The 11,095-nt window shown below is 38.9% G+C and overlaps 1 protein-coding gene across 1 annotated transcript; it reads right to left on the reverse strand.

Moving 5' to 3' along the window:
• Window positions 1–2,452: 2,452 nt before the first annotated feature.
• On the reverse strand, window positions 2,453–3,385 carry LOC108387952 (olfactory receptor 5AR1). Its single transcript, XM_017646334.3, has one exon. The coding sequence runs from the start codon at window positions 3,383–3,385 to the stop codon at window positions 2,453–2,455; it is 933 nt and encodes a 310-aa protein (XP_017501823.2).
• Between the last annotated feature and the right edge of the window lie 7,710 nt (window positions 3,386–11,095).

The following is an 11,095-nucleotide window of genomic DNA, read 5'->3' on the forward strand; positions in this document are numbered from 1 at the left end:
TCTTAAAAAACTCACAATTGAAAGCATCCTAGCTAGTTTTCAGTAATTGCAGCCCTAAAGTGACAGAAAATGTTCTTTGGAACAACTGTGCATGTAAAGGAATCAAAGAAATAGCTTTTTTAAATTGAGTCTTCAAAATATAGACAATGTTTAAATTTTGAACCAGTGTATTTGTGTTCCTTTATGTGAATACAATTCTAGACACACATACATGCCCATGGAACCAATACTATTCTTTTGGTGCGGTCCCATTGATAGCAAAATTATGTCTAGTTAAGATAAAAATGAAAAAAGTAGAAGAAACTAATGTTTATTAAATATCCTGTATGTCAGATTCTTTAAAGGGATCACAGCATGTGCTTTGAAAAATGCTGTAAGTTAAGCATTATTATTCCCATTTAGTAGATGAAGAAATCTGGGCCCACAGAGATTAAGTAATTTGTGCAAGGTCACACAGCAAGAAAATAGTGGAACTTAAATGAGGGCTTCTTTCTAACAAGTCTAAACCTGAAATATTGGCCATTAGAGTGAAACACGGAGCCCTTGGATCAGTTTTTTATTCTATCACTTAATTTTGATGAGTCTGTTGACCCTTCTGAGTTTCAGTTTCATCTTTAAAATGAGGTTCATGCCTATCTCCAATGAGATTGAAAATGCTTTGTTTATTGACTGGATACAACAATCAATAATGAAAAAACAACAAAGTCACTGATTAGAGGTGTAGAAAGGAGATTCAAAGATCTTGATGCTGAAGCAACTGCTCTCTCAATTGTAACATATATTGGTTTGTCGTTAGTGGGATAAGAAAGCCATATTTTTATTTTTCACATAGCAGATAGGTTTACACATTGTATTTTTTTTTTAAGAAAAGAAAGAAACCAAGTCTAAATCTCTGAACTGCTTCTGGACTGCCAACTCTCTGTATGTCCATTTGCCACTGTACTTTCCCTGTACATGACACCAGGGACATGGGTTAGAAGTTCATGATATGACTGGATAATTTCAAGCCAGGTCGATTTCAGCTCATATTTAATGACACCCATTAATTAGAAAGCCTGGTAAATCCTGGGTCTTTTCATCCAGGTGCCTTTCCTGATGAGCCAGATGCTCTGTACTTGAGGACAAGTGCTTCCCTGACATTTAACTGTATTGCCCTAGAGGAAGGGATGACACAGAGACATTATTGATTGTACGTCTTTGAAACTGATGGCATGATGGAATTTCAGCATATCTGAGAAAAGCTTAGCTTTCCCCAGATGGGTCTTCTGCCTTTATTGCTGCTGATAAATGACACTCATGATTTTTTATTCAAGATTTGTAGCCCTGGGAACATACAAAGAGTTATATTCTCCTCTGTTTTCAGTCATAGATACATCAGGGTTAGTGAAACTATTCTTTGATAAGGGCCTGAGGATGATGATGGAAAGCATGGAGACTTAAGGAAAAGGTTAGGGTTTAATTAAGATTGGAAGAGAGGAAAAGAAGGCATAGGGGAGAGCTGGGGTGGGAGCAGGAGACGCATCCTGTAGACATTACAATCTTGCTAAAATTAACCTTAGATTAATCCAAACTGTATCTTTCTTAGGGTCCCAAAGTCTTGAGCAGTCCTGCGGGCTTAGAAGGATGTCAAAATGTGAGACTGACCAAACCCACCTGTCCACCCCTTTTGAATATTAGGTAAAGAAGACTGGGAAAAGGGATCCAGTGATCATTAGGTAAAACCAACCACTTGACAAAAGGGAAAACTGAGGACAGAAAAGAAAAGGGCCTTGTCAGGATCCTCATATGTAGTTAGCAACAGAGCCTAAGCTCCCAGCTCTTATGCTTGGGCTTTGCCCAGCTCCTAATCTTGTTATTATTGGTAGCAGCAGTTCCAGAGAAATAACACAGTAACTGGAAGCATATCAAAGTCTTTGTTGGCAAATGCATGTCTTAGGTTTGTGTCCTCCAGAACCCAGCACACATCTAGCACTTGTAACTTTTTTCTGAAATATTATCAATGGATGTATTCTGGGCTGAGTTAAACCATTCGTCACACCAATCGTTTTCCCCATGTAGTTAACTAAACTTTTGACTTCCTTTCAGAGACCTCCTTTCAAAATCTGTATCTGTCATTCCTCATGACCCTGAAAAAAATATCCTTCAGAGTGACCGGCCATTTATTTTCCCCTGTTAAGTCCTGTTTCCATTTCTAATCAACATGAGAGCCAACTTTAACTAAAAAAAAATAATGCATTTTGCTTAGCATGCCCTTCAGAATATTAATTTCTATTACCTCCAGATCATAGAGTTAAGGCTTACAGAAAACCCTTCAGAATTTAAGATCAACTCAGTAAGTAGATGGTTACTTGAACAGGTTTTTTGGAAAGTTATTTGCATTTTCTATCTCCTTGCACCATCCTTGTACCACCACTATTTACCTGTGGTAATAAAAAGTTTTCATGTTTTGCTCCTATTGAGGTTTTATGCCAGTTAGTTTTTTAAAAGCAGCTTTCACATCCTTGTTCCTTAAACTGTAGATCAAGGGATTCAACATGGGAATGATAATCGTGTAGAATACAGAGGCCCACTTATCTTGGTCGAGCGAGTAGCTGGATGTTGGCCTCAGGTACATAAACATGACTGTGCCATAAAAAAGCGTGACACCAGTGAGGTGAGATCCACAGGTGGAGAAAGCCTTAAGGCGGCCTTCAGCCGAGTGCATTTTGATGATTGCAATGAGGATGAAGGCATAGGAGATGGAGATGATGAGGATGGTGCTGAATTCAATGAAGCCACACAGACTGAAGAGCAGGATCTCGCTGATGTAAGTGTCTGAGCAAGAAAGGGCCAAGAGCGGTGGGATTTCACAGAAGAAGTGGTTGATGATATTGGAACCACAGTAACTCAAACTGAAAGTAAGGGAAGTGTGGGCCACTAGACTCACCAGACCAGCCAGGTAAGAGCCCAGCATGAGAGCCCAGCAGACTTGCTTGGACATGAGAGTGCTATAGTGGAGGGGTCGACAGATGGCCACAAAACGGTCATAGGCCATGGCTGCCAGGACGTAGCACTCAGCATCCACGAAACCTACAAAGAAAGCAAACTGGGTGGCACAGCTGGAGAAGGAGATAACCTTGTGCTTTGTTAGGAAGTCAGCGAGCATCCTGGGGGCAATGGCTGAGGAATAGCCCAGGTCGACAAAGGAGAGGTTGCAGAGGAAAAAATACATGGGAGTATGCAGCTGAGGGTCTGTTATGATCAGGATAATCATACCAACGTTCCCCACCACATTGACCAGGTAGACCAAGAGGAAGACCACGAAGAAGATGATCTGCAGCTGAGGGTCTTGAGTGATGCCCACGAAGATGAACTCAGTCACCACTGAGTGGTTTTCTTTATCCATCTTTTCAATTTTATGTGTGTTTGAATTTGGTTTATTGTCTCAGGTGACTTGTAAAAATTCTCCCAGTAATTAGATGCTATGACCCGTAGGGGACCTCAACAACTTTGGTGAATGTGATGGGTGTGTGTCCTCTCCAGGTAGCCAGGAGATGTTAGTATCTTGGGCTGGCCAGTTCTGCTCCTTCAAATCCCTTGGTGCTGTGAAGTCATTTATCACATGGTACCAAATGTTTGACCTGATCTGTGTAATTATACACCTTAATAACCAATAAATAAGAGTAACTTTGAGTGTCCCTTCCTTCTTTCTAAAACAAAGCAAATATGAATGCAGATAATTAATAAACATTAACTCTGATTGTAGAGAGGTACAAAAAGAAAAATGAAAGACCCAGAGATCTCAAAGTCTAACATATCACACACACGAACACACACACACACAGGAAGCGAAATACCTGGAGGAGAGCATCAGCAATATTAGAAAAGGCAGTGGGTGATAATTTTAAAAGCCAGGAGATACTGAGTGTTAACTATATGACAGAACTTTGAGTGCTCCCACACATTACATGATTTCATCCTTACAACAACTCTAGAAAGTAGGTTCCACCATTACCTTTATCTTATATCTGAAAAGGATGAGGTTAAATATTAAGTAGCCTCAACAAAGTAAACAACCACTAAGTAGCAGACCTGGGTCTGTCTAGCTCTAGGGTCCATTTCTCTTTGCTGTCTTCTGGTTATACGTGATTTGATGGAGACTGAAACTCCTTATTTTTGTGCTTGCCATTGTTTTTCCTGTCTTGCCTACCATGCATGTACACTGAATTAGTCCTTTGCTTTCCTTGATCTTTAGAATAAATGGGTTTGGCAAGGGTCTTAGTCAGGTGGAGGTACACTGTGTCTTTGCACAATTCTATTGCCAAGCCAACAGGTTATTCCACAACAGTTCATGGTTAAGATTCTCAGAAGAAGTAGAGAAAGCATTATCCAACTCTGGGGTCACACAGGAGCACGCAATCAGTTAACATTTTTCTCTTTGTTGGGATGAATATCTGGTTCATCAAGGAATTCTAAGAAGGAAGTGGGCAAAACCAAAGTAAACCAAACTAAAACATGAAGTAGTTTAGAAATAAGTAGCATCCTCTGCCTAAACCTGAACAGATAAGTCGAACTTATCTAGTCTAGTTGGTTTACTGTGTAAGAAAGACACGAGAGCAAGAGTAATATGTGTCTTTCATGGGGATGTGGATATTCATAATAGCTTATCTAAAATCCTAGGATGGTTGAAAGTAGTGCCCTCATCTTTAAATTTCTGCATAGAATGCAATCATCTGCAAGAAAGAAGGGGCTCTAATAAAGAATAGTCAGTAGCATATATTTGCCCAAGAGTTTAGAGTTTATAAAGTATTTATTTTTACTCCTATTTAACTAATTCATCATGTTGTGAACACATGCATCATTTTACACAATAGGCCAATTAGGAAACAGGGAAAGCAAACATAAACCTTGGAGAAATTATTTGAAAAATATATTTCACATGTATAATTTCTACCCATAAGAAAGAAAGAACTTCACAACTCAATAATAAGAAAACAGTCTAAGAAGAATGGGCCAAAGATTTGAACAGATACTTCACCAAAGATACATGTATGAAAGACAAATAAACCCATGAGAACTACTGAAATCATTTGTATTAGGGACATACACATAAAAATCACAATGGGATATTGCTGTATATCTATTAGAAGAGCTGAAATTTAAAAAGCTGGGCCATACTCACTATTGACAGAGAAGTGTAAAAACTGGGAATTTCATCACTTGGTAAGAATATGAAATTGTACAATCACTTTGGAAACAGTATAAAATTAAACACATGTGTATCCATTACTTGATCTAGCCATTCCAAAGAATACCTGGGGACCACCCAAATTTTAGAATGTTCATAAAATGGAGTCCTAGTCAACGATTAAATGGAATCAACTATTGATGTATTCATGATGGATGCAACTTAGTCTGAGAGAAAACAGCCAGACAAAAAAGAATATACCTTAGATGATTCCATTTGTAAAAATCTAGAAACTTCAGGGTGATCAATAGTGACAGACAAGAGATGAATGATTACCTGTGTAGAACTGTGTGTGAGGAGGAGAAGGAAGGAGGGATTACCAAGGGGCATAAGAAAACTTGCAGGGGAATGGCTTAGTTTACTATTTTAATTGTAATGATGGTTTCACAGCTGTAGACATATATTAAAACATACTCAGTTTTATAGTTTAAAGATAATCAAAGTATTGTACCTCAGTTACACTTCACTAAAGCTCTTAAAAAGGAACAAAGGCCTTGCCCCTATTTGAATTCAACTCATTCTCACTACATGTGAATGCATATATCATTTCATAGGTTACTTTAATGAGGGAACAAAAATAGGCTGAGGGGCCCAGCAAAGTCACATGTGAGTCAGTTGCAGACTCAGCAACAGAGTCAGGGATTGCCATTCATATATAGAGCTGTTTCACACCACGATATGAAAATAACCCACTATGAAAGAAAATATAAAAGATCTACCATTGTCGTGCCATTTCTCATCTTGTTCCGCTTTAGCAAGAGAGAAAAGAATCCTATTGTTGACACTGGAAGAACTCATTCAGTGCCACCTCATCATTTAATGGATGAGGAATCAGACCCAGACATCAAGTTTGGAGCAGCAAAGGTGTTACTAGTGTGTAGTGGTCAGAGGAGTGTGAGATGCCGTGTAAGAAAATGGCACAGGGAGGCAGGACTGATCCACTGGGTAGCTGGGTAGGTGCTTACCAACTCATTTTACTTAGTTGGAAAACTGATTAGAAAACTCGTCTTTCCTCCCTTATAGGTTCAAGTTTCCAGTTAAATAAGGAAGCGTATGGTGAGCTGTTTACCAGTCCTAAAGCTCCCTGCCTGTTCTTTCTCCCAGTGGACAGACAAACCCAGGCTTTACCGCGTACTACTATTTATTTCTAGCACACTGCTTAGCTTCTTGGAGTGTCATTTTTTCATTTGTTAAATGAGATTAATGCCTACCTTAATAATCCACGGCAATATATATATATTTTTATGTATATGTATACATGTATATATACACAAACACACAGATACACAAAATATTTATAGGATATAGTAGAATACATATATAAACATAGACTATGCATATATATAAATGGTGAATTAGTGTTGAATTCAGTGACTGTCATGTGCTAAACGATTAATGCATTTAGTAATTGCGTGTAAGTGGAGATGACTTAATTCATTAGGTGGGTGTGTACACATAACTCCCAGAAGAAAAGGTCCAGTGCTTTTCACATAAAGGTGATACACTGTGGGCAGCCTTAACCTCTAGGGGAGGTATGATTTTAATTCTATAGCACTTCTATTAAATGATTAAACAAGTAGAAAAGAGATTGTAAAATTCGAAGAGGCTGATTAAGACAAAAGAAAAGAAAACCTTCATACTGTTCTCTTTTAATCTCATGTAGCTAAAGTTTAACCAATCTGACTCTTGAATAAATGGTATTATCATGAGAAAACATTTCATAGTTAACAGTAAACCCTAATATTTAAAAAAGAAACAAACACAGGCTGAATATATTTTAGGTTTCTGTGCATTGCCTGATTTTGCATGTTCATATGAAAATAATTCTGAAGTAAGAGTCTGGAACCCTGGTTGTAGTCCTGTTTTTTCCACTAGTTATTGTTCAAACCTGATGAATTGCTATTGTAGGTAGGTACTTTCTGTGAAATGAACAAGACAGAGAATGCAAACTCTGTGGAACCTTCCAATTCTAGCAGTTTCTGCATTCAAACTTATGAAATATCTAGAAGCCAAACCTATAGTCTTATCTCCTTTTGAAATTTAAAAATGCCGTGGACCTGGTGGTACCCATGCTCAAAAGAGTACTGGGCAATGTAATGCTCCACAGTGAATAGATCGTGTTTCTCTCTCTTTCTGTCTCAAATACTGACCTGTGACCTGACCTGTTTTCTACCTGTTCATGAGGGGCTGAATGTCTCCGCTCTTCTCGATGGATCACACTGACCAGATATTCTGGGAAGAATCCAGAGATGGTGAATCACTCTGTAAGTGGTCTCTGAGCTGCTTGCTTATCATGTCTTTGCTCCTACGTGCAGGAGGTATTACAGGTTCAGAGTTACAAATTATCCCCAAAAGAAATGTGACGAAATGATTTCTGCACCCACAGGAGACTCAAAGACTTGATGAGCTGTCAGCCCCCAGGGAATTTCCTTTTCTTTCCATCAACCTTAGGATAAAAGAAGGAAACAAGGGAATTCTTGTGAGCCACTCCAGTCAGGATGATTGAGTCAGTAGTAAGGGCTGCCTGCCCTGTTTTTATCAGCCTAAAGCTACCTATACACTGTGATTTTTATGGTAATTCAGAAAGTACTGTTTGCTGATGCCTTATATTCCTTTCGATGAAGATGATACTTTTTGTGTTGTGTGCAGTGGCCATATTTAAACTACATTTTTCATTAAATTAAACTGTATTTGAGAGAATCTGGCATGTGGGTCACATGTTTCTAATATGTAGCAAAATACATTAGTGAGATTTGATCTTTTCTGAGAGCGTAGTGTGGTGAACTGAAAAAGGAAACTAACATATTTTTAGAACACTAGTAGACTAGAGACTCTGCAAGGCTCTTTCACATATATGACCAATTGAATCTTCTAACAATAATATTATTGACTTCTGTTTCAGACGAAGTGAATGACTCATTGATTCACAGATAAAGGGAGAGTGAGAGTTTCACTTTTTCGGGACCATACAACTTAGAACCGGTGGACTGAGCATGAAGATGCTCATCCGTCTGAGTACGATACTCACACTTTTCCCCTTGTTATCAAGCATGATAAGGCTGACATCCATAGGACAGCAACATACCGAAAATTTTTGTTTTTGATCCCATAACATGTATTTGTAAGGAAAGAAGGTGAAAGAAAGGTAAGATTCAAATATTAAAAATGGGACTAATCAAAAAAATGCAGGCTTATTTCTTTTTAATTTCAAGAGATGGCACCCAAATTGGTTTCAGCTTCCCATTTCATAAAGGAAAAAGGAGGACAGTTGTGAGATTCTAACTGCCCGTACAGTATTTTTTAAAAGCTACTTAATTTGGAAATACTATTTGGCTGGAGGTAAATCTTCATCCTAAAAGAAAGGAGATTCAAGAATAAAATGAAAGTAACTTGAAAAAAAAAAACGAATATACTCAAATCAGTTTTTCTCTCAGTACCGTCGGTATAAAGAACAGATATAGGGAGCAGCCTCTGGTAGAACAGAGGAACTCGAAATAGCCACTCCACCTCCAAGGCTCCTTCGGGCAGAGTTGTACCCAGTGCGTCTGTAGCTTGCTCCATGGAGAGGCATTCCTTGGCTTTCCATTCCTTGATTCCCCTTAACTTTTTCCATTTCTTGACTTTCAGCCTTTGTGTGTCCTTAAGCCCAAGTGAAATCTTCTAGACAATATAGGGTTGGATCTTGACTTTTTAAAAATCCAGCTTCTCTGATTGTATTCTTAAACTTCACTTCATGGCAAAAAAAAAAAAAATGAACTTCTAAGAACACTGACATATTCTCTTATTTGTAATACTGGTCTTCAAGTCAAACTTTGGTTTGAAATAAATATTATTCTTTCACTTCTCCAGCCACACAATAATTCCCTTTGTGGATGTACCATTGTCTATCAAGTATCTTGTTGGTAGAGATTTGAGTCCTCCTTTCTGATCTTTTACTATTAGAAGAAAAAAATGCAATAATAAATAGCTTAATGCTTAGGCTTTTTTCCTACTTTGGCCAGTACATCACCTGGGTGGGCTCCTAGAAGAGGTACTGTGGGGCTGCAGGGAAATATCACGCTCAAGTTTCCAATTTCCCCCTAGCAATATGTGAGTGCCTGTTTCCCCACAGTCTTTTCCCACAAGGTTTGTGGTCAAATGTTTGTATTTCTCATCTAAATGTATCTATTTTCTCTCTTTCTCTCATCCTTGCTCTCATTGTCTTAATTTGCCAATCTAAAAGTTGGGAAATGTTCACTGAAGGTGCTCATAATCTGTATTTTCATTAGAAATAACATCACTCCAGTTGTAAATTTTGGTCTCTCAGCCCCAAATTCATCCATCTTTGTCTTGCTTTGGTGATACTAGACCTGGACATGGGGAACATTTCCTCTTTTCCAGAGAATGCTGGAAGGATGCGACAGGAGGAAACGACTCTCTTTCTGACATCTGCGTGCTCTTCCCTTGTGGTTTGATGGTAGGTGGCAGCCAGCAGAATGTGGATACCCAGTGGTGCTCAGCTTTCATAAATGTTGGCCAGAAGTCCCATAAGCAGTTCCACCAGCACCCCAGGGGGATAGCTGCCTAGTGAGTTGCAGTGGAACCCTACTGAGTGTGTTTTTGCTCAGCAGACCTGGCCAAGGAATGTCTCTCCATAGAGAGAGCGACAGCCACATGGGGTATAACTATGTCCAAAGGAGCCTTGGAGGTGGGGTGCCTATTTCAAGTTCCTCTGTTCTACCAGAGGTAGTGGCTGCTCCCTATTATCTGTTATTCCTTATACTTATGGTGCTGAAAGAAAAATTAATTAGAGTATCTTCTTAAAGTGGCATAGTTAATGTAAATAATCATCAGTTACTGATCAATCTGTTTCAGACTCTCTGTCTTTTATATGGAAGATATATTTGAGAAAATGGAAAACTTGGTAAGTCTCAATGCAGGTTACCTAGGCTGATGACTATTTCTCACTCTGGATGGTAAGGAAGAGTGTCATAGTAAGGGAAGCTCTTATTTATTAATAATCTATATGCATGCATTTGATGCAGCAACTCAGATTCATTAATTTATCCACAGAGTCACCCTATGCAGTAAGCTTTCATATTCACATTCAGAAATGAAAAAAAGTAAGTCATAAAAAGATACAGTGTGACACCCAAAGTCATACAACCAGAAAGACACAGAGCCAAGACTGAAAGCCACGACAGCCCTTATTCTTGATGCCTCCCTGTGCCTCCTCCAACCAGCCCCTCACGATGATCCAGGTAGTGTAACCGCACACAAAGCCCCTAAGGAAGGCCGGATCACAGGGAGATGTAACCTGTTATTTCGTGGATTCTTTCAAAGCTCCCAGGAAAACCAGACACCAACTATCAAGGGGGACAGGCAAAAAATGTTTAGTGGAAGTTAGGAAAATGGCACTGAAAATTCATCCTCCACTGAGCCCACGTGTCCCAAGAGCAAAGGAAGGGAATGTGAAAGCGACATATGATTTTCTTAGTTTCAGAGGGCAAAACTAAGAAGATTAAAATGAGGTGACATGAGGGATGCGGTCCCTAGAGGCTAAAGGACAAGAAATACATCCTATTTAAGAGAAGTCAGAATGCTTACTCAAGTCTGCTCTAGAGACTCTACAATTGGAAATAACTGCCAGCAATTTTACACTGCAGCAATATATCCCACATCTTCAAATTTATTTTATCCTGATAAAACAATTAGGAGGCTTATCTTTAAAGAAAAGTAAAAGAAAGAAGGAGGCAATTTCTTCAGAATGCAGAGGAACTCTCTCATGACAGGGAAGGTGTAAAGCATTTCGGTTTTCCTGTCTCTATAATGGATGGTGTCTAAAGTCCATTCCAGCTGTGCCTGCTGCTTAAACTGAGAGAATTAGAG

The sequence above is a fragment of the Manis javanica genome, chromosome 11, assembly GCF_040802235.1.
Source record: "Manis javanica isolate MJ-LG chromosome 11, MJ_LKY, whole genome shotgun sequence".
Lineage (NCBI taxonomy): Eukaryota > Metazoa > Chordata > Mammalia > Pholidota > Manidae > Manis > Manis javanica.

Bases quoted from the DNA above. Each gene is read 5' to 3' on its own strand.
- LOC108387952 (XM_017646334.3), bottom strand. From the start codon at position 3,385: ATGGATAAAGAAAACCACTCAGTGGTGACTGAGTTCATCTTCGTGGGC.